The sequence below is a fragment of the Pleurodeles waltl genome, chromosome 7 (genome assembly GCF_031143425.1).
Source record: "Pleurodeles waltl isolate 20211129_DDA chromosome 7, aPleWal1.hap1.20221129, whole genome shotgun sequence".
NCBI lineage: Eukaryota > Metazoa > Chordata > Amphibia > Caudata > Salamandridae > Pleurodeles > Pleurodeles waltl.
The window spans coordinates 173,052,973-173,077,364 of NC_090446.1; the positions used below are offsets into that span (position 1 = coordinate 173,052,973).

General features: G+C 44.1%; 1 protein-coding gene across 2 annotated transcripts in view; it reads right to left on the reverse strand.

Moving 5' to 3' along the window:
* CCNDBP1 (cyclin D1 binding protein 1) overlaps positions 1 to 24,392 on the reverse strand; it is a 105,660-nt gene that overhangs the window by 73,330 nt on the left and 7,938 nt on the right. For both annotated transcript variants that reach the window (XM_069243472.1, XM_069243473.1), the window contains exon 2: positions 9,557 to 9,616. In XM_069243472.1, the coding sequence (XP_069099573.1) occupies positions 9,557 to 9,616 (60 nt within the window). The remainder of the gene's footprint in view (positions 1 to 9,556; positions 9,617 to 24,392) is intronic.

Below are 24,392 nucleotides of genomic sequence, written 5' to 3' on the forward strand. Positions count from 1 at the left end.
AGTAAAACGAAATGGTGGAGGAGAGAACTTTGCAAACCGTTACCACTGCAGGGTGATTCCTGTTAATCCTTTTCAGGCTACATGTTTCTAGTTCACTCGATGTAAGATCATCTACCCAGCCGGCTTGACCTCAGCTGAACCTACGGCTTCCCCAAGCACAAATTAAGCCAGTAAAGAAACAGCACTTGGGCTCCAACGAGGGGCCTGGACTCGGAGAGGTGAGGGAGAAGAACAGTGTGTGACCTGAGACTGTTGTCATAGGGAGAGCCAAAGAGCCAGGGGCGTGGGCAGCTAAAGAGAGGGAGAGCGAGGCACAGGATAGATATAAAGAGCTGTGCAGAAGCGCGCCACGGGGAGAAAGAAAAAACAAGGATGAAAACTACATCCATGTGGAAGGAGGAAGGTCAATGCACTCCTATTCAGTGCAAATGTCAAAGACCAAAGAAACATGCAAAATGCAAAAAAGGTGCCCAGATGTCAGTACTGGAATAAAACACTCATCCATTAAAAAACACTGTGTGAAAGCAAAACACCACAGAGGTGAAACATATACAACAATAGGGAGTAAAACCATTTAATCAGGAGCAGGGAATTTGAATGGAAAAGACAGCAGGGATGTCGAACTCCTATTGGCCTACGCCCGGGACATATTGTTTGGGGTCAAGGGCAACAGGTTTTCATGTTTATTTTGTCCTTGGGACAAGTAGCCCCAACCAGTTTACAGAGAATGGAACTGTCTGCAGTTGAGGTAGTGTGTCCATGTCAGTGCTGTTCAAACTTGTATGTATGGTTCATTAACGAAAAGCCTTCATTATTAGGGTAAGCACTGTAAATAAATGTTTTAAGGTCACACTGCACTACTGACAGTGGTTTCAGTAAAAAAAAAAAAAAAAAAAAAGTACACACATTTGAAAGGTTTTACAGCAGGAGGCTAAGTGTAAAGCTCCCAGAATTCTCTCCGATCAGATGCAAATGTTTGCAGAAGCTTGAAAGCAAGAGTGATGATTCTTTGCTTTTAAAATAAAATGTTCAGAAAAAAATGCAGGTAGGAAAAGAATTGGTTTTTCGCTACTATGAAACTTTAGGTGCTATTTCTTTGAAGAATCATGTAGTAAAATGTGTTGGTGCATGCTAGTATATCCAGAAATATTCCTAATGGAAAAATCAGTGTAACCATTTTCAACAAGATTATGGGAAGCATGAAAATAAACAAGTACTGACAAAGCCAACCGATCCAACATTTTTTTGTGGGTCTTTTGGTTTTGTCAATGCGTGCCTTGTTTTGACATGGCTTTAGTAAGACTTAATTGTTGTGGGAGCTGCCAGGCCCTCATCATTGTAACAAACACTGGCAAAAGGAAAGAAAAAAAAAAAAAGTTGTTGGTCTCAAAAAGCACACATTGCCACCAGTGGCATAACAAAAGCCCCACAGATCCCCTCCAAAGAGCCCACTCACCACAGCGCCTGCCAAGAGAGAGTATGGAGGGGGGACCCCTCCATGTCCCTTGTAGGGGAGCCCACTCCAGTTTTGTTATGCCACTGATTGCCACAGTAGTTCCTGGCACTGAATAAAATATTGTTTGCCAATATGCTCCTTGTGGAAGAACAGAATGCGATCAGTCACAGTGAAGCCAGCCAATAGATACAGAGAGTAAAAGAAGTTTAATAAAAACAAAATGTCTTTGTTAACGCCAGACCTAATTAGGGATCCAATTCTCAAAGAAAGTCACAATAGCGCACCCAAGGTATATGTCTTCGAATTAGTGGCTTTCATGAATTCACAAGAACTTACATAAGTAGACCAGAAAATCGTACTCCTAGAAAATATTGGTGAAGTGAATTTTAGCATAAGCAAATATGCATGTGTAGATTTGCTCATGTGAAAACATATTGAGCGTTTACAAGTTCACTTTCGCCCCAACCACTTTTTTCCCCAACCCTGGAAGAACTTCTACTACTGCCATTGTCATGAGTAAATTTCCAACCTACCTCATGATGGGAAAAGATTAGAGAAGAGCTGGTGAAAATCCTTGAAACATGCAAGTCAGTAGGTTTGCAGACTCAAAGACATTTCAGTGTTGGCACTAATGCTTATTGCTTTCTCCAGCCCCAGTATGTAGCTCTGTGGAATGGTGGCAAAATAAGGAAACTGCTATGGTCAGGAATGAAATTGCAAATATTCAAGCCCTACTATAGCAGTAGCCCTGGCAGAATCAGGCTATTATCAGAGCTCTTACATAATGAGATTGCTGCCATAATTTGTTGCCGCACTAAAGGGCCAAGTACATTTTATTTTACAGGAAAAACAGATTTAAGAAGCAACCTGTCCCCTGGACAAGTAGATATTTTACTGAAATCCACACCCCTGAGAAAGCCATACAGTTATATGGAAGAGACAGGCCCAAAAGCCTGCTCTAAATGTATGATAAAGTAATGGTTACAAAACTTTCTGCGAGAGACAGAAAGCTGCACCTAGCAAGATTTCAAAGTAAGTACTTAATTGTAGACTCTCCCTAGGGTGATAAATCTAGTTTGCAGCACACTGCCTTCCACACAACGACTGCAGTTTTTCCATGCAATTATCTAGAATATTAAGAATAATATGCAGAAGAAACCAACAAGTTGCTACTGATGTGGGTCAAAAGCACATCTGGGGCACAGTCCAATGTGTCCTGCATGCAGGGAAAAGATGTAATGCTTGCAGAAAGATATTTTCCGTTGTTCTGTAGGAGGACTAGAAATGACACTAAGATCAGCAATGTTGATATCAATAACTATGAAAGCAAATTGAATGGTCTTGTCTTTACTATTGATTGTGATATCAATATTTTAGAAAAGCATTAAAAAAAAAAAATTTAAAAAATCAAGTGTTCTATTTCTGATGCCACCATTGGTGCGGTCACATTACAGATGACGGCAGACTCAGGCATACCCATTACAATCACTGCTGACACAAAATTTTGTAAGTATTGTCTGCAAAACATCAATCTACATAGAACTGCCGTGAACCCCAAGGTTTTTGGAGAATTCGACACTGAGATGTTGGGTTTCCTAGTCAGTTCTCAGGAGTGGTTAGGGAGAAAGACACAAACAAAGGTGTATGTTGCTGTCAAGGGCCGTGACATTGTTAGGTTGGGCCATCATCTTGAACCTGGTTCCGAAAATCCTATTGTTTTGGGTGATCTACCTGTATGTGCCATTAACATTGATTCTAACCTTTCTAAAAGCATGTTCACAAAATGTCCTGATGTTTTTAACAGCCAGGAAGGGTGGGTAAAAAGTATGGTACACAACATCAAGCTTGAAAAAAGAGCTGTACCAGTTGCCCACAAAGTCAGGCTAGTACATCTAAGTGTTTGTGATGATTCAAAGAAATTGTTGGATGACCTCTCTGCAGAAGGCATAATCATACCAACGGACTTCTCCGACTGGGTCTCACCCGTTGTTCTGGAACGGACTTACGCACAGTTAATAAGAATATTTTGGTTGACTCATCGCTTGCCCCACATTAAGGAAGTGCTTGTAAATGTGGGTACTGGCAAATATTTTTCCATCACTGACCTTCATTTGGCTTACCACCAAATTTCCCTATCTAAGTCTTCAAAGGATCTCACTACTTTTGTGACACCTTTTGGAGTTTATAAATATTTACGGTTACCTTTTGGACTTGCCTCAGAAGCAAGTGTATTCCAGAAGATGACAGATGCTCTCTTTGGCAGTATACCTAACGTTCAGTCTTTCCAGGATGACATCCTGATTTTTACTGAGGATCCTGAACAGAATCTTACTGTCTTGGAACATGTGTTTCACATCTTGAAAAATAGGAGTGACAGGAGAGAAAAATGCTAATTGTTCACCTCACAGGCAGAAAACTTAGGTCATACCACCACCTCCTCCGAGGGAATTCATCCCAAATTTTGTAATCTGGTTGCCATGCAAGAAGCTCTGCCTCCTGGTGACAAAGAGGCCTTATGCTCATTTTTAGGCTTCTTATGCTCGTTTTGTGCCTGGATCTGTCATGATTGTTCAACCTTTTCATTATTTACTCAAAACAGGGGTCAAATTCCATTGGTCACCTACTGTTCAAAACATTTTGATGAAACCAAGAAACTTGTTATTGATGCAGCAGCACTACAACTTTTTATTTCAGGAAACAATTGTATCATTAGTGTTGATGCCAGCATGCAAGGTTTGGGAGCAGTATTAGGACAAATGGTTAATGGAAGAGAACAGATTGTAGCCTTTGCTTCTAGTTCTCTTAAATCTGCAGACGTTACTTATAGTACCATAGGTCTAGAAGCTTGTAAACCTAGGTCTGTGTTTGGGCAGTTCTAAAGTTTAAGCCATATGTTTGGGGTAACCAGCTTTGATGTTCTTACTGACCACAAACCACTGGTTTATTAGATGGTAAGGTGCAAGGCAATGCATCTGTTTGTTTAATTAGACCCTTGTCCAAGTTACAAGGAGTATGACATCACAGTTAAATATGTACAAGGAGACAGGAATTTTAGGGCGGACTGCCTTTGAAGAATGCCTCTCAAAGAAAGTTGTTCGGACGATGTGGATGATATGGAGCAAAAATGTGTGGTAGCACTACTGGATGCTGCAAGTGTAATGCAGCATTTTCAGAATCTGATTGGTCTAAGGCTGCTGGTATGGATGATATTCTCAAATGTGTAATGAAACAGGTTTGTGAAGGCTGGCCTCATGATAGATGCCTTACACCTGATCTTCGTGTGTATCCAAGCTTTCTTGTGAAAACAGCATGTTGTTAAGAAAACAATGCTTTGTTCCACCAGTTGGACTGAGAGCTGGCCTTTAGAAAAGTGCTCATAGTTGTCATTTTGGAATTTCTTCCACTTCCAAAATGTTATGTCAACTTTATTGGTGGCCTGTCATGGATAATCATATCAGCAAAACAACTGATGCCTGTCCCAAGTGACTCGTCTCTGACAAGCATTGGAAACTACAGGAAATACCCTCATATCCTGTCCCTTTTCCAGAAAAAACATGGGAGAAAGTAGGCCTTGATTTTTCAGGTCCTTTTAACTTGCTACCCGTCAAGACCTCACTCACCTGAAAACCAGGTACTGCGGGAACCAAAATAGTCTGTCCTCTCACCTGCAGGCTAATCCCTAACACCCTAAGTAATACAGCCTGTGGTAGAACACCCCTTAAAGGAAAATGGGGAATAATAGGAGAAGGAAAGGGAAATGTAGACAGCCGAACTGTCAGACGATGAGCGACCAGGTTCCCCTCAGGTACTGATGTGTTTTTTTCAGAACACGGAACACAAGAACTCCAATGCTTTCGCACACTCCTTACATTGCCTAAAACAAAGTATCATGAAATCCGCACTCATATTGCCACCATATCAATTTTTCCTTTGTAGTCCCCCAATGACTCCTATTTCATGCATAGGAGACAGCCATGCACAAAGACTTGTAGAGCAAACGGAAAGCTGAGTGATACTCAGTCTCAGACCCTTCACAAATGTCACAGGCAAAGTGGAGCAACACAGATGCCGGAAAAAAAAAAAAAAAAAAAAAAACGCAGCAAGAACAAAAAATAGACATGGATTCAGGACTCCTCAGCTGTAGGTAGATGTAGCTTTGATGTGAAAAGACAAACGACATATAGGTACAGTTAACGGACATTGAGTACGGGGGGAAAAAAAAAAAAAAAGAAAAATCAGGCAAATCAAGTATCCTAAATTAAACAAAAAAACAATCCAGGAGGAACACCGTTAGCAGTTCCACACGAAGACAGTGTGAATCAGTAGTCTCAAGAAGCTGCAGAACTCTGTTGGGTCATCGGGATCCAGACGAGAAAATATCAGGGAATCCTGGCGAGGGCGAAAATCTGTAAACCATACACGGCATACAGGCTGTGCTCTGCTTAAATCTGCCACCTCATCAAAGATGGCGGCATATCGCGAGGGTAAAGGTGTGATCTTGTGTGGTTAGGTGTCCCCTCCTTAGTCCAGGAAATGGAAGGAGAGCTTCTAAATATGGTCCATCAGACAGAGACATGGAAGGAAACCTCTGTGTGAGAGTAATGTTCTGCACGCAGCTCTCAGCCCCAAACTTAACTCATGTTGTAAGACACCCGGCCCTCCTACAAGACATAAAATGACAAGTGGTGCGGGAATAAAGAAAAGGGAATGGCGGGCGTCCCTGGGAACTCTAAATGTGGTCAAACACGGGAGTAAGTGCATAAGACAAACAGTCAAGTATTTTATAGCTTTTATTGCAAAAGCAACGGATAGCATGCTGTGCTTGCAGAGGGGTTCACAATAATACCAACAAAGATAAAGTTTCTGATAGTCCTGATGGACTACTACTCATCTATTACTCTTTTGTTGATAACTGCTTCCACAACAAATGCCTTGAATTTTCTAGAGAGGGTATCCTTTATTGAAGGTCCATCTAAGTATATTGTCACAAGTAATGGCACACAGTTTTCTTCTGGGTGAGATGTGTGATGCCTTACTCTTACATGACATTATACATCTGCAAGTAGCACTTTACAGTCCATCCTCAATTGGCCTGGTTGAGAGGGATGATCGTTTATTAAAGGAAAGTGTGCAAACTAACATGTCCACTGGTTTATGTATTGACAAGTATTTTACACCAAACGTTTGGTCCTACATGACTATATTTCACTCTACTACTACTGTTTAGATTGTTAAGGTGGAGAAATCCCAATGTATCCATACTTCCGAATTGATTAAGTTCCACTCACGATTATTCCTCTAATGATATGGTTTTGCTTAATAAGAAAATTCAGAGAGAGGAGTACAAAAACAAAAGAGAAGCAAAGAAACTTTTTTGACAGTAAGAAAAATGCCAAAGACATTAGGTTTGTTGTCGAAAGTAGGATTCTCATTAAGAAAAACCTTGAAACTTGCATAAGGGGAATTCAAGTTCTCATTTCCTACAAAATTGGGTATCTAAGACTTTCCAATGGTAAAGGCTGGTGAAATAAGAACTGAGTCTTACCCATTACAGATTCCCAAGCAGGAATCACAATATTGAAGATTGTGTGGACCCATTTACTGGTGTTGGTTCTGGGTTAGAAACTGACTTTATTCTTGAGTTCACTTCTGACCAAACGTCTCTCAATTCCCGTTCCACTGTTAACAGAGATTTGGGTGGCGCCACAAGTGATAGCACCGTGGAGAAGGGTTTGAGCCTGGTCTTAGTGTCCTATGCTGGGGGTTCTACTAGTTTGGAAAATTTGTCTAAGAAAATGAGGCTTGGATGCAACGTTAAATTGCTTGCAAAGTATATAGATTGTGACTTATAATGATTACAAATAATTTTGTTTATGGAGCTTTTAACTTTTTTGTTTTAGAATGAGGAATATCCTGGATTATATACAATATTTAGACGCATTTTTAGCTGCCGGTAAAGTACATTGATTATTAATTGACTGTTTATTATCTTTACTTTTGATGGTAAGGGGGTGATATTACATATTTCTTTTATTGCATCATCACTTCTTTCCCAACAGTGTTCTGTATTCTTCTTTTGTGTGTTTTTAATATGTGTTATACTTCTAGAAGACGTTTCTGTTCTGTGGTGAGTTGCCAATGATCGCTGAGAGCTTTGAGACGCCATCCTGGTCCTGGGCTCTTCACATAAAAATAAACATCTTTCAGAATTCCTTCAAGGATATTAAAAACAAAAAAAAAAAAGAGACAAACAGAACACCGTGGGGAAAGAATTGATGAAACAATAAAAACTATGTAACAACGGGGCCCCAGGTTGTAGCGTCAACATATTGACTGATGCCTATTAGACACAGCCCATTGCATCCCACACAACAACTGCAGTTTTCCATGCGATTATCTTCATCGGACACATTTATGGACTGCATACTATTTTTGAGTGAAGCAGGAGGGGCACTGGTACACTTACATTTAAAGAGCTGCATTTTCCCCGCTAACCCATGATCCACTAACGCGCAGTGAAGCTAGAGCTGCTCCAGCACCATATTTGCAACTGCTAACTGGGAGCCAGGGCATCTGCGAGAATCTACATTCTTCCTCAGCCCACTGCTCACATGTGCCTCAGTGTCCTCTTCATAAATATGATAGTGGCAATGCAGCAGCTAGAAATAACCAACTTGTACTTTGATGGACAGACTGGTGGTCCAAGGATCACCATATCCCATACACTTACGCAAGGCATGGGGGAGGATGAAACATCCTCCTGCCATTGAACAAGTCAGAGGTAGGATACACCATCACTAGCCTTTGGTGATGCAGTGGATTAAAGCAAACAAAATGGCCTCTGCCCTTTGTGTTAAAATAGCAATAAACAAACAATACAGTTCCTCAGTCACTGAAGAGTGAAGAAATCTATATAGCCTCCATGGCCTTAGATGTAGTGAAGATGGGAAACTAACAAACCCCCACTGTTCGATGGAAAAGCAAAGCACTGTTAAAGTAAGGAAACACTATTAAGGAGAACTTTTACAAAAAATTTAAACATTTTCCCGTCGTGTTTTTTTAAAGTTTCTCGTCATTGTTCGCCAGGATGTACAGAGCTAAACAAATTACACTCTTGCCTATGGCCATGCACGAGGGAATACAAGCTAGTTAGAAAAGGGTATACCAAAAATACACACACAATTCCATAAAGGTGAGAGAGCGGAACACACATCACTTTACCAGCTATTAGAAAAGACGAAGGTGCGGAGGGGAAAAAAAAAACATTAAGTAAATAAAAATAAAAATAAAACGCCCCCACCAAGGCGGGGATTGAAAGCTTTTAATGTCCCCACTACCCAGCAGTGGTGAAGTAGGAGTGGGTGAGCCAGGGAAAAAAACAACACTTAAGGGAAAGAATAAATATTCTACTCTCCTTTAGCCCCTTGTTTAGGTAAGCAAAGGCCTCTCACCATTTAACAAGACATACAACTGAAAACACAGATTAACTTTTGGTTTAAAAACCCTAAAATAAAAGGAGATTTACATCTGACCTGTCTGCAAAAGTACAGCTACTAAAGAGACCTGAAACTCAGGAGGGCTGTTAAGACATTAACCATAGCGCCAACCCCTTGCTCTCTCCACCATCCTGATTTAACCTTAAATACCTACTCAAACATGCGTTGTTGCACATCTCAAGTGCACATTTCACAAGCTATGGCGAACACAACTCATCTCACGTGTGCCCTTCCACACAAAACCAGCTTTTATGTATGTGTCTTAAAACCAGATCTGCACTTTCACTCCTCAAAAGCATGTTCTTTCATTGCTGCAAACAGTTCCTTCTATGAATGAGGAGTCTTTCTTATCTCACTTTTGAAATAACAATTATTCAGTTAGTAATGGTTATCTGTGCCTGCAAAGAACACTGCCTAAGCAGCTACCTCCGAAGTATACCATATTCCCTCCTTAATTAATGGCTGTGGGTGGTGTGATTTAAGAGGGAGTTTCAGGATACTTGCCAGCTAAATTTAATTGTGTCAAAGTTCCATGTACAGTTTTGGACTCATAATAATGGACAGCATTTCCTTGTACACATCTGTGTCACCCTGCCAATCTTACCCAACAAATCCCAGAAGTGCTTCTGATCAAATTCTTCATGGCTTTCCCTGGATTCTCCTTCTGTAGGAAAAGAACAAGATTTTAAAACGCTACATGTAAACACCAATGAGAAACAAAAGAATGACAATGTCCAGATGAAAACATAATGTGAATTAGCATATGAATTGCAGAACATGTCAGAGTGTGTGATCCTCCGATAAGGGTGGGAATTTGGTATTGTGGTCAATAAATAAAATATATGGCTGAGGCATATAAGCAGTTAAATAATGAACTGTGTTGCGTAAGGGTCCCTAGTAAACTGATGACATCTGTACAAACGGAATGCAACAAAGACTTGCTGGACTGTGTGATCAGGGTCCCCAAGCCATGAGGAGTATCAAGTCTTGCGGATAGAGCACCCTAAGACACCTGTGTTTTATTTAATCCCAAAGGTACACAAAGATAGACCTTGCCAGTACGCTGCATAATTTCAGCATTTTTGGGTGTCGTAAAGGGTGGGGTGGGGGAAGGGGTTGTTTGAGAATACTTCCAAATATGTAGGCCACTTTCTGGCTAACTTGGTTAGAAGTTTGCCATCTCACATTCAAGTTACACGTGACTTCCTACGGAAAATGTTATGATATCCCATGGTGGGACGATGGCCATAGATGTAGTCACACTGTACACCAGTATACAACATAAATATGCGTTAAGAGCAGTAAAGCATTTTCTAGGTGCAAAGGCCTTTGAAATTGTGGAAACACATTCAATACTATTGATAATGATAAGGAGGTGTCTGGGAAATAGCTTCTTTCTTTTCAATAATGAGTTGTGCCGCCAGGTCAGATGGACAGTGATGGGCGCCTGCCTTGCCCCCAGTTATGCTAATTTGCTCAAGGGCTGGTAGGAGGAGCAGGTGGTCCAGCATAACATCATGATGACTCGCTGAAGCATATAGTGTTTTGGTGTAGTTTTACTGATGACCTTTTTGTAATCTGGAAGGGCACATAAGAGAGTGCCAATATGTTTATGGAAACAATTGGCAAGAATAACCTTAACCTTCACTTTCCAAGTACGATAAGCAGTACAGAAGTAAAACATTTTTAGACCTAAATGTGTATGTAAATTACAATAAACTAGAAAGCAGGCTATTTAGAAAACCTACATCAGGCAACACATTACTGCATGTGTCCCGCTTTCACCCACAGAATTTGGCTAAAAGCATCCCCTATGGTTAGAGCTTGCGTATCAGAAGAAATAGTGAAAAATCTGAAGACGATAAAGCTCTATAATACCGGACGAGAAGATTTCAGGATATGGGCTGCTCACAAGATTGTACTGAGGAAGCAAAAAGAAAAGTTAATATGAAACCAAGAGGACATCTTTTGTTCAGAAGCAAAAAGAAAGAGAGAGTAAGACTGATCCTCAGTTTAGACTGATCACGACTTAATAAGCAGGAAGGGGCAGTGCGGAAAATAATACAGAAATATTGATATTTAATAAGGAATAACCAGTTGCTGGTAAGGTAGCTCCACACAGGCCAGGTGTTACCTTTAGAAGAGCAAGATCAATGGGGGAAGATCAACTGAGAAGTAGCCCTGTTAGTAACACACAGAATTGTTTTGGAGAAAGTCCCAATTTCAGGAAGTGTGGCAAGTGTAAGGCATGCCAGCATGGGAAAAATGTAAAGGACTATGAATCACCACTACTTAAAATTGCAGAGCGCATAAAGGATTATTTCCATTGCAAGACGGGCCACGTAGTTTATTTCCTACAGTGTCCCAGTGGATTGATGCATGTGCGTAGCACTACGCTCCCGGTCCACAAAAGGATCTTGCAACACATAACAGCTATAAAGAATAAAGACAGAATATTTGCAGTAGCTCATCACTTTGACGAACAAGCATTTGCAATGCAATGGGTCTCACATTTGCTTGAGTTACAGCTATTGGCGTTGTAAATTCATAACTGGGCTTTTTTGCCACATACATTGGTCAACCCTGCCTCATAATTTGGTCTTTCCTGCCACATAATTCCAGTGGCCCTGCAAATAATATATCTTAAGTGGCCAATTATCTGTTCTAAATAAAAACAAATATATTTTCTTGCACCATGTTCCACAAAAAAAGTATAAAAGATATGGTTTTGTCAGTTTTACCGGTATTTTAACTGAGAAAGTATTGTATATCTCTTTTAGAGTTTATAAACTACTCACCATCATATTTAAAATGTATTAATGGGGAAAATATTTTTAAAATAAATATTGCAGCTGACCAGCATACAAAGTAAATCGCTGGTGGGATCAAACTTTTCCATTCCACAGTAGAAATTATTTGCAAAGTACCTTGTTTACCAAGCATGCTAGATACGTAAAGCTTTAAAGGTTTAAGAGATCTGTCTGGAGCATTAATTAAATGGCAGCCAATCTGATAACTTGGGATGTCCCTTTACATACGTGCTGGCTAGGCCAAATTCAAGGCAGCACATTTGCAATTAAAAAAAGGAACATAAGGAACAGCACTTTAAGGAACTTAACTTGGTAAATTAAGTATATAATAAATGAAAGATTGTATTTTCTAGTAAATATTTAAAATTTTAATTAATGCAATTGCATGGCCCATAGCCTTATCCCCTATTTAGCTAAACATGATGTTTGTTACTCAAATCACTCCAATCAGTAATACCACAGTCGGGAGCCGCAACAATCTACGAGGAACAGCAGGCCTTACCTTGGATCCAAAAGAATACCTCCAACCCAGCAAGTCAGTTCTTCAGCACAGTGCCACTAACCTAACTGCAGGACGCTCGATATAACTTTGTAGGTGACTTAGCCTGATCACTCACAACGCAAGGGTGAAACTCTGTGTTAAGATAGGTCACTATCAATTTAACACAAAGCATACTGGACTGAAATCACCTGTGCCCAACTATTTATCAGAAAATTCTTTGATCAGGGAGTGTATCTCCCCAAACACCCCCTGAAAATACGCCCATGATAAACACAGGTAGTTTTTAATCCTTGATTAGAATGTTAGAAGCGAAACTCCAACTACCAGAATACTACTCCTTTATCAGCAGTGGTTCCCCTCACTGGCTGATAAATTTCAGTTGGCATACACTGAGTAAAACACAAATTTGTCATCTAGTTAGCATAGGGTGACCACCCGTCCGTAAATTTCACGGACTGCCCATAATTTTGCCCTGCTGTCCATTGTCCGTGATGAAAGTCTTTACAGACAGCGTTAGACCGTAATTTCAGCCTTTCACCTAAAGGACAACGGAGGCAGGGTGAAATTACCGGCAGATCAGCTTCCCCAGCTGGAATGAAGGGAAGGGAGTCTCCTGTGTTCTGAGGGAGGGGCAGACAGATAAGAAAAGGCCTTCTTGCCAGGGTGTCTCCTTCCCTAAAGAAATGCAAATGTGGGTAACTGGTAAATCTGCAAATGTAAAGGGGCTTGAAAACCTGCATGGACTTTAATCAAAGGAGTAACTTGAAGCTTTCTGATGGCAAAGATATTTTCTTTTAGAGAGGTACTGTAATGGTGAGCTGTAGAGTGTGTGGTTTTAATGGACTGTTATACATTTTATACCTAATACTAAAAAATTTTATATTATTCAAATCTGTATTTGAGAAGCACTTTTTTTTAAATTTAACCGAACTGTATTTGCGCATTTTGTAGCAGCCTATATTATGATGTAATTGTATTTATATAGCGCTTACTACCCCTGATGACGCATCGAATACATATTTAAAATAAGGACTTACACATTCACAGTCCTTTCAGGAACCTCGGTACCTCATAGTACTAACAAACATTGGCAAAGCCAATAGGTCTTGTTTACGTAAGAGTTATTGGCTTTGCCAATGCATTTTAGCCATGTTATGCACCAGAGTGGCTGCTGTTCAGCATGGCTAAAAGTTAGTGGCATAGTGGTGTGGAGTGGAGAAGAGTGGCATAGGAGCAGTGGCGTAGAGCCCAGTGGTGCAGAGTACAATGCAGTGGGGTACAGTGCAGTTGTTTGGAGTGCATTGGCGTACAGTGCAGTGGTTTAGAGTGCAGTAGCATGGAGTGGCGTGGGACACAGTAGAGTGGCATAGAGCGCAGTGGAGTAGAGTGGCAGAGAGTGCAGAGTGGTGCAGTGGCATAGTGTGCAGAGTAGACTTGCGTGGCAGAGAGTGCAGTGGTGTAGTGTAGAGTGGTGCAGTGCAGAGTAGAGTATAGTGTTGTAGAGTGCAGTTGCATAGAGTGGAGTGATGCAGAGTACAGTGGCATAGAGTGCAGTGGCATAGAATGCAGTAGTACAGAGTAGATTGTTGTACAGTACAGTGGCGGAGAATGCAATGTTGCAGAGTAGAGTGTCAGTGCAGTGATGTAAAGTGGAGTAGAGTGGCACAGAGAGCAGTAGCAGAGTACAGTGGTGCAGAGTGGATGGCAGTGACATACAGTGCAGCTGTTTAGGGTGCACTGACAGAGTGCAGTGGCATAGAGTGGCATGGGGAAGAGTAGAGTAGCATAGAGTGCAGTGGAATAGAGTGTATTGGTGCAGAATGTAGTAGTACAGAGTAGAGTGGTGTAGACTATAGTAGCAGCTAGTGCAGTGTTGCAGAGTAAAGTGTCAGCGTGCAGTGTTGAAGAGTGCATTGAACTAGAGTGCACTGGTCAGAGTGGCGTAGAGTGCAGTGGCGTAGAATAGATTGTTTCAGAGTAGAGTACAGTTGCATTGAGTGGAGAGGTTCAGGGTAGAGTGCAGTGGCATAGAATGCAGTGGCACTGAGTGCAGTGTGGCGTAAAGTAGATTGTTTCACAGTAGAGTGAAGTGGCTTGGAGTGGAGAGGTGCAGGGTAGAATGGAGTTGCACAGAGTGGCATAGAGCGTGATGGCATAAAGTAAAGTGGTGTAGAGTGCCGTTGCATAGAGTGCAGAGATGCAAAGTAGATTAAAGTGATGTAGAGTGCAGAGGCATAGAGTGGAGTGTTACAGAGGAAAATGCACTAGCATAGCGTGTAATAGCTTAAAGTGCAGTGGCATATAGTGCAGTGTTGCAGAATGGAGTTGTGCAAACTAGATTGGTGTTGCCTAGACTGGAGTGGTATAGCATACAGAGGAGCAGAGCGCATTGGCATAGAATAGAGTGCTGCAGAATAGAGTAGAGAAGCATAGTGTGAAATAGCAGAGTGCAGTGGCAAAATGTGGAGTGGTTCAGAATGGAGAAGAGTGAAGTGCAGTGGCATGGAGTGGTGTAAAGTGGAGTGATACAGAATAGTGTGCAGTGGTGTGGAGTGGTGCAGAGCAGAGTGGAGTATGCATGGTGTGGTAACACACTGCCATTACAGACAACACATTTTTTATTGAAATGATCATTACATTTGCACAGACGTACAGTTTTTCAAATCAAACTATACTGTGCACAGACGATGACGTTTGGAAATTGCATCACCTAATGCAATGATTTGTTTTAATCATACAAAGGTATTTGTTTCCAGCACAGTTCAGGATTAACAAAAATGTGCTTCATTTGTACTCCTAATTCTGATATATTCTGAAGTTTATTTAAATGTTGTCATGTGATAGGAAAAACTCTTTTCTAACCCCAGTATCCAGCTAGAAGTCAGAGAAAGAAAAGTAAACACTAAGTTCCCACCGAAATCAGAGCCTGACATTCGACTTTGTTCTTTGAGTGCACAGCAAATGTGATGAGATAAGAACAAGATTTACAGGCCTGTTAACCGAAAGGGAGCACTCGGAAGGATACTGTAAATAAGGTTTGTGCAAGGGAAGGAATGAACTCAAGCTGCATAGCCTAAAACAAATAAAGCCAGCAAATTGAAAGCAACAAAATGTGAGTTACAAACCACAAGGCCAATGGCAAGCAACGGGCAGAGTGCATTCCCAAGGAAGCACTATGAATGTGCTTAAAGTGACAGCCGTGGGATACATTGTGGGGAAAGTCCAGTATTTTACTCCAGTCCGTACCTTGCAGAGGTTTGGCCAAATCAATCACCCAGGTAGTATGACGAGAAGACCTGGAGTGGTTTCCATGTTGCAGGAAAGGTCTGCACATCCATTCTATCTGTTTCCCACCAGTTCCTATGGTGTAGACCTTCTGGCACACCTCTTGTAGGGTTAGTGCTAGGTGGCAGACATGAAATAGGGCATTTAATGATCATTTGAGGTGGCTGTAAGTAAGGAGTTGACCTGGGTGAAGATGGCAGTTTGCCATAAGGGTTTGGAAATTTAGTAGCTCGTCATCCAGAAACAAATCCCCCAATTTTAAGATACCTGCAGCATGCCACTGATGGAGTTGCTCTGAGTACAGCCGTCCTGTGCGAGTGGGAAGGCTTAGCAAAAGGTAGTGCAGGAGCACAGGGTTTCTTCGTGTCAATGAATATACAGGTTCCAGCAAGGCAAGAGAAAGCTGTGCATGATAACCCCAGATGGTGATCTGTAGAATGGTCAGTAGGAAACAATGAGCAGTGCATTAAGCCCTTCTTAAAAGTCTTTACTGATAAATCCCATCTCATGCAGGGAGGTGGGCAGAAAGCCAGCGTGCCACCCATTGGACCTGTGCAGCTGAATAATAGCATTCTAAGTCCAGAAAACCTAATCCACCCGCAGTCACAGGTAGCTTTATAGTGGAAAGAGCTACCCGATGGCGCCACAGCAACCAAATCAGATGTGTGGCATAGGTGAAGAAGGAATGAAGGACGAGCAGTGGAAGGTTTGCAAAATAATACTATCATTGGGGTAGCAAACCATATTCACTAGTGCCACTTGGCTCGCTACAGAATGCAGAAAAGAAGACCTAAAAGCAAACTGGGCTTGGATGGACCGTGATTCTATGCTGAGATTTCCATCCTGGAAATCCGTGGGAGAATGGTAAATATTAATCACTAGGTATCAAAAGGTAACTGGTTCCCAGTTCAATCTGAGATCTAATTGTATATAAAGGGGAAAACAGTGCCATACGTTAAAGAAACACTAATTAGATTTTTTTTTTTTTTTACAGTTTGTGCAATTTACGTCTCAAATATTTTGAAGATTCTATGTGTACTTGACACTTGGGGATAACCCAGATCACTAGTTTGGCTTTTGCTCAATTTCAAAACCATTTAAAGACATGGACAAAGCGGGCAATTGCCTTGCACAACCTTGCAAGGGGTCTGGCCCCTGCTCACATTTCACAGCACAAACAGCAGACCATTGCACCAGAAGAGTTTGCCAAGGTGGATGGGTGCTGCTTCTTCAACCACTTGACAGTGCCTCTTCTGTTTCTCACCTGTGTGCAGAGACAACTCCCTAGGCACCCAATACCTTCCAATAGTCTTGGTGGACCCATCTTATCTGATTTTAGGAATTGTCCCACCTTGTTCTTCTCTTCCTTATTTAACCAGTTCTGAGCAACAACCCTTTGAATCACTTGCCGTGGATCTCCCATTTGATCTCAATTTCATCCTCCTCTTTTATTATCTTTGATTGGTAGTCCGAGCTCCCATTTCTGAGATAAATGTAGTCCCAGATATACAGTCTAGTGCTGTGAGACTACAGACAAGTTGTGGGTACCTCACATCCTGACACTAGGTGTGAGACTGTCGCACACACCATCTGCCCTGACTCTTTAAAAAAAATGTAGGTTGAAAGTCCATGGGCGGTTGGGGTAAGCCAGATGTTTTTGTTAAATTTGTTTAAACTAGCATAAGGTTTATTACCTTAATGTTTCCCAAACTGTTTGCCAGGGGTTTTAAAATGTTCAGAAACATAATAAAAATTTTGCTGTTACTTTCCTCTTCAAGAAAGAATCAGTAGATTTGGTTAGGGGTGATGGCCTTGGTGATTGGCCTACGCTACTGAACAAGGATGTAATGTGACACCTGAATGTAGCATACCAGGAAGCAATCGCAAAAAGACCACAGTGAATAAATAGTGCTATGTTAAAAAACAGTAAATAAATGCACTGAAAACATAGTGAGGCATGGCCTCTCGTGTGTGTCTGTAAAACTGACGGTTGTTCTTGAATTTCTGTCCTGAATTTTGACCCTTTGTCCTGAATTTTTTACAGTCCTGTCCAGAATTTGGTTCAATGTCAGGTGGTCACCCTAAGTTAGCAGCAACAGAGCTGAGTGGGTTCTAACCCCACTTTATCCCAAGTTCTTTTCTAAAATGGGACATTATGATGTGTAAATGAGCAAATGAAATCTAAACGGTTGAAAAAAACCAAACCGAAGTGGTTTCTACAAACAATGCGTCATACAGTCAGTGGAAATATTCTTCAGAGGACAGTTGCCCCTAATGAAGCACAATCAAACCAACACAAACAACACAATCAAGCCTCGAGCCTGGCGTTCCAGCCCAGTACAAACTAAAGTTAAGGCAACTTAAACACCGCACCACTGTCACAGGATCTCTTGCAAGAAGTGAACACGACTTGCGAGAGCACCCGTAATCATACCAGAAAATAAACAAATGCCCGCAAAGAAATAACATTTGCATTGTAAGCGCAAGAGAGACAGAGACAAACAAACCAGCATGCAGTTCCCGGAAGACCATGCAAACTGAGAATGTAGAAGGGCGAGTCTGAGGTCTGACCGCATTCCACCTGAGCAGAATTAGAACAAGCAACAACGTGGGAGGGGTGGTGGGGAAGGGCAGACAGGAAACTGAGGGATGGACGGGAGGTGCTGGGGGACAGCAGTGTGAGCCGATTTCTGTCCAAACCCCTTATTAGAATCATAATGTTAAGGCAAAAGGTACTATTGATACATTCCTAGTTACTTCTGATCCGGTTTAGAAGGAATTGGTTCTGTCAATAAATCCATGTAAACAGAAAAATACTCCCCCAGCAAGCTACAACTAACCTCCTGGCTTTTGAGTGGCTACGTCTTCAATGTTTCCGGTTGTTTGATGGCCCTGCTGGGAGTGCCACAAAATTATGGACCCACAGAACGGAAAGTTTAAATCAACACTGGGAAGATAAGAACTTAGAGCCCACCCATTACTTACCTTTCCTTACAATTCGTTGGTTCCCATGCCCCTCTCCTTTATTGTCTTCCAAATGGGCATCAGCTCCTGCTGGCCTTCGGATTATTCCTGGGCTTCCAAGTCTTGGTCCATGCTCCACGGCATGGACGAAATACTGCTTCCTGTGGCCAGTGTCCTTGCACTGGCCTCAGTCATTCCTTTTCACATAAAAGCCTACCAGACAGCACTTATGTCTGGTTTGCTAAAGACATCTTGGGGAAATGCGAAAAACTGACCTGGGAATCCACTCGCCCATTGCTTACCATTGGCTTTTGGGTTTGTAACTCACATTTGCTTGCTTTCTATCCGCTGACTTTATTTCTTTGAGGATGTCAACCATGTCTCCATCTCTCCCGTGGAGTATAGACTGTCTACCATTGCTTCGTATTCTTCCACGAGTGCTCACTTTCTGTAAACAGGCCTTTAAATTTTATTCTTATCGTCTCACATTTGCTGTGCATTTAAACACTGAGGTCAAACGTTAGGCTCTGTCTTCCAAGAGAGCTTGGTGTTTACTTTTTTTTCCTCTGACTTCAAAGTGAGAGGCTATCTGACATTCTGAGGGTGTTAAATTGGGTGGCTTTTTGCCTTTTTTTCAGTGTACAGTTATCTTGTCTCTTATATTTGTTCTCCCTGCCTCGGTCACAGGTTCTAGGTCATGCTAGTGCTGTGATACCTTTGGGTATTGTGCGCTTTACACATTTATTTTACTTAAAAAAAGCCTTTTCTGTAGCACACAAAATTAAAATGTCTGCAAGTGAACTGTGCAAATATATTTCAGAATATACCAGAATTAGGAAAGCACGAATAAAGCACCTTTTTTGTAATAGCGTGCTGGAAACAAATATTTGAAAGTAATCAGAATAAATCAATACACTAGGTAATGTCATTTCCACACTTTATTGTTGGTGTGTGTTAGAATTCTATCAGTAAAATGGCATGTCTGTGCAAATGTAATGGCTATTTCAATCGAAAATGTGCGGTCTGTTATAGTAATGCATTACCACACCATGCATACTCCACTCTACGACACACCACTCTATTCCACTCCATTCCGCCTTCTATTATGACACACTACAACACTACTCCACACCATTCTATGATACTCTACTCCACGCCACTCCACTCTAAGACTCTCCTCTACGCCCCCTTCACTGTACGTCATTCTATTCCATTCTACGCCACTTAAATCTAGGCCACTCTACTACTCTCAACAACACTTTACTCCACTCTACACTCCTCTGCTCTATAACACTTTATTCCACTTGATGGCACTTTACACCGCTTCACTCAACAGTTAACTTCGCTGCACGACACCCTACAACACTCCTCACCCCTACACTCTAAGACACTTTACTCCACTCTAACCTACTCCACTCTACTCTACTCTATGCCACTCCACCCCCCCCCAATTTCCCACAACACTCCACTTCACTTCACTCTACACTACTCACTGATATGACACACCAAACAGTGGTTTTGTCAACCCACCGCTTTAGCAGCTACAGCAGGGTGGGGTTTTTGATGGGCCTCTTCTGTCTGCGACTCGGCAGACACAGGCTCCTAACTAATGCAAAAGGGAGGGAAGTTAAGTGAGAGGGTGGATGGATAAAATGGTGGATGAGTGTGAGCGAAGTGGTGGATTGATAGATGCATAAATGAAAGGACAGCTGTAAGGATGGAGGAGTGAAAGGGAGGAAGGGTGGATGGATGGATGTGTGAAAGGGACGATGAATGGATTAGAGAAAGGATGGGTGAAAGGGTAAATAGATGATGGAGGGAGTGAAAGGTTGGGTGGATAGACAGGCTGAGTGGATGGATGGCTATGTGGACGAGTGAAAGGATGGATGTAAGGAAGGATGAGCAAAAGAATGGATGATAGAGTGAAAGGGAGGATAGACAGGTGGCTGAATGAAACATAGATGAGTGACAGGGTGACTGGATTGATTGCTGATTGAAAGGATTGATGAATGAAAGGGTAAAAGGATGGATGGGTGGGTGAAAAGGTGGATGATTGATGAATGAATGAGGGAAAGAATGATGTAAGGATGGATGAGTGAAAGGATGACTGAGAGGACATGAGTGAGTCAAAGAATTACTCAATGAATGAAAGGGTAAATGGATGGATCAATGAGCGGATGAATGACTGAGTGAAAGGGCAGATGGCTGGATGAATGAAAGGATGGATAGGTAAAGGATGGGTGACGGGATGGATAAGTGAGAGGCAGGGTAGATAGATGGCTGGATGAGAGGGTGGACAGATGGATAAGTGAAAGGGTGGAGGATTGGAGAATGAAAGGATAGATCTGTCAAAAGGTGGATGGCTGAGTGAAAGGGAGGATAGATGGACATATGGAGTGAAAGGATAGATGAGTAAAAGGGAGGATGGCAGAGGGAAAAGATTAATGAAAAAGAGGATAGGTGGATGTAAGGGGATGTGAAAGGATGGATGACTGAGTGAAAGGTGATTATGTTTGATAGAAAGGTTTGAAGATAGATGTATAGGTTTGGGTAGGGATGAGCAGACAGATGGGCAGAATGGTGACAGACAATGTTGGATGAATGACTAAATGGGTGACAAAAGGTGAATAGGTGATTTTCAGCAGGCGGATGAAATGATAAAAAGATGAATGGATAATGGAAAATAAACAAACAATTGGCAAAGCCAATATGTCTGACATTGCTGGTCAGTTTTTTGGTTTTGCCAGTGCGTATCTTGCTTTGACATGGTTTTTGTAAAACTTTGTTGTTTTATAATATTTTTGGTCTCAATAGTCTTTGGCACTGAACAAAACTACTTTGGGGGTGATTCTAACCCTGGCGGTCGGTGTTAAAGCGGCGGCCAACCCGCCAACAGGCTGGCGGTAAAAAATATGGGATTCTGACCCTGGCGGGAACCGCCAACACAGACAGCCACTTTAACACTCCGACCGCCACGGCGGTACAAACAAACAGCGCGGCGGTCACCGCCAACAGCCAGGCGGCAGACAATGTACCGCCCACACTATCACAACTCACCAATCCGCCACCTTTTCCGGGGCGGGAGCACCGCCGATAAAAACACGGCGGAAACAGACTACGGATGGGAAAACGCTCACCACTACGCACTCCAGGAGGAAGGAGGATAGCATGGAACCCGAATTAAACATCCTACCTGCTCTCGTCTACCTTCTCATCTACCACGAGTACGAAGTCCGGCGCAGACGACAACGGTGAGTACTGCACCTACGACACACGGGAGGGGGGAGGACGAAAGGTTACGGGCACACACATATGCGACCCCCCCCAACTATGTACACACCAATGCAGAGCAACAAGTCACAGTGACACCACCCAAACACCCCAGAAAAATGCTAGGACATAATCAAATTTGGAATAAATATTTATGTACCAAAAAGCTCCTGAAAATTATCGTACAACCATGAAAGATATTCACAAGAAAACTAATGACATACACATCAGTGTATAACTGAAGTAACAAGTCCTGCACATCCTACGAATTCATCATGTCCGTGGGCCAAAGTTTTGAGAAACAAGGGCAAAGCCCACACAGGAGACCTGAGTCCTTTGGAGAGAACACTGCAGGGGCATCAGATGTAAAAACTACAGGCACCTCAGGGGGAAGGGAAGGGGGGGGCACCACAGCCACATGAGTCCACGACGCCAGATCCACAAGGAGCCACCATGCCCACTGTACCATCCTGGGGAGTGCAAAGCCACAGTCTCTCAATGTCTCTACAGTGGGTGGGCTGCCCACTGTACCATCCTGGGGAGTGCAAAGCCACAGTCTCTCAATGTCTCTCCAGTGGGTGGGCTGCCCACTGTACCATCTTGGGGAGTGCAAAGCCACAGTCTCTCAATGTCTCTACAGTGGGTGGGCTGCCCACTGTACCATCCTGGGGAGTGCAAAGCCACAGTCTCTCAATGTCTCTACAGTGGGTGGGATGCCCACTGTACCATCCTGGGGAGTGCAAAGCCACAGTCTCTCAATGTCTCTACAGTGGGTGGGCTGCCCACTGTACCATCCTGGGGAGTGCAAAGCCACAGTCCATCAGGTGGATGACAGTCTCCACTGGTCAAGGAGGAGGCATGGTGGGCACAGTGAACCATAAACAGTGATTGAGACGGCGGTGCCCAGCGGAGCGGTGCTTGACAGGAAGGGCCCAGCGGAGCGGTGCTTGACAGGAAGGGCCCAGCGGAGAGGTGGAGAGACAGCGGGGTCCAGCGGAGCGGTGCTTGAGATGAAGGGCCCAGCGGAGCGGTGCTTGAGACGGCGGTGCCCAGCGGAGCGGTGCTTGAGAAGAAGGGCCCAGCGGAGCGGTGCTTGAGAAGAAGGGCCCAGCGGAGCGGTGCTTGAGAAGAAGGGCCCAGCGGAGAGGTGGAGAGACAGCGGTGCCCAGCGGAGCGGTGCTTGAGAAGAAGGGCCCAGCGGAGCGGTGCTTGAGAAGAAGGGCCCAGCGGAGCGGTGCTTGAGAAGAAGGGCCCAGCGGAGAGGTGTAGAGACAGCGGTGCTTGAGATGAAGGGCCCAGCGGAGCGGTGTTTGAGACGGCGGTGCCCAGCGGAGCGGTGGTTGAGAAGAAGGGCCCAGCGGAGCGGTGTTTGAGACGGCGGTGCCCAGCGGAGCGGTGCTTGAGAAGAAGGGCCCAGCGGAGCGGTGCTTGAGAAGAAGGGCCCAGCGGAGCGGTGCTTGAGAGGAAGGGCCCAGCGGAGAGGTGGAGAGACAGCGGTGCCCAGCGGAGCGGTGCTTGAGAAGAAGGGCCCAGCGGAGCGGTGCTTGAGACGGCGGGGCCCTGTTCAGCGGTGCTCTTCTGCACCGCGGGCCCTGTTCAGCGGTGCCTATCTTCACGGCGGGCCCTGTTCAGCGGTGCTCTTCTGCACGGCGGGGCCCTGTTCAGCGGTGCCTATCTTCACGGCGGGGCCCTGTTCAGCGGTGCCTATCTTCACGGCGGGGCCCTGTTCAGCGGTGCCTATCTTCACGGCGGGGCCCTGTTCAGCGGTGCCTATCTTCACGGCGGGGCCCTGTTCAGCGGTGCTCTTCTGCACGGCGGGGCCCTGTTCAGCGGTGCTCTTCTGCACGGCGGGGCCCTGTTCAGCGGTGCTCTTCTGCACGGCGGGGCCCTGTTCAGCGGTGCTCTTCTGCACGGCGGGGCCCTGTTCAGCGGTGCTCTTCTGCACGGCGGGGCCCTGTTCAGCGGTGCTCTTCTGCACGGCGGGGCCCTGTTCAGCGGTGCTCTTCTGCACGGCGGGGCCCTGTTCAGCGGTGCTCTTCTGCACGGCGGGGCCCTGTTCAGCGGTGCTCTTCTGCACGGCGGGGCCCTGTTCAGCGGTGCTCTTCTGCACGGCGGGGCCCTGTTCAGCGGTGCTCTTCTGCACGGCGGGCCCTGTTCAGCGGTGCTCTTCTCCACGGCGGGCCCTGTTCAGCGGTGCTCTTCTCCACGGCGGGCCCTGTTCAGCGGTGCTCTTCTCCACGGCGGGCCCTGTTCAGCGGTGCTCTTCTCCACGGCGGGCCCTGTTCAGCGGTGCTCATCCAGCAGGTCAAGGGAGCCAGACCTGGCCTGGACTCCCTGCTCAGTCGCCCTCGGACCGTGACGTTTCTGGACCCTTCGGGGACGGACTCCTGGCCTCCTTAGTGTCCTCCTTCCCAGCTGGGATGTGGCATGTGGGGTCCACCTTCTCCGCGCTCCTGCTGCCCTTCCGCTCCTTTGATGGGGCTCTCGGGCCCTTGCCTCCCCTAGATGGTGTGGGTGGTGAAGTGGCCGCACATTGCTCCTTGGGGGCAGCCCTGTCGGTCCTCGCACGGCGGCCCTTGTTTTTGCGGGTCCTCTTGCCGGGGGGGGGG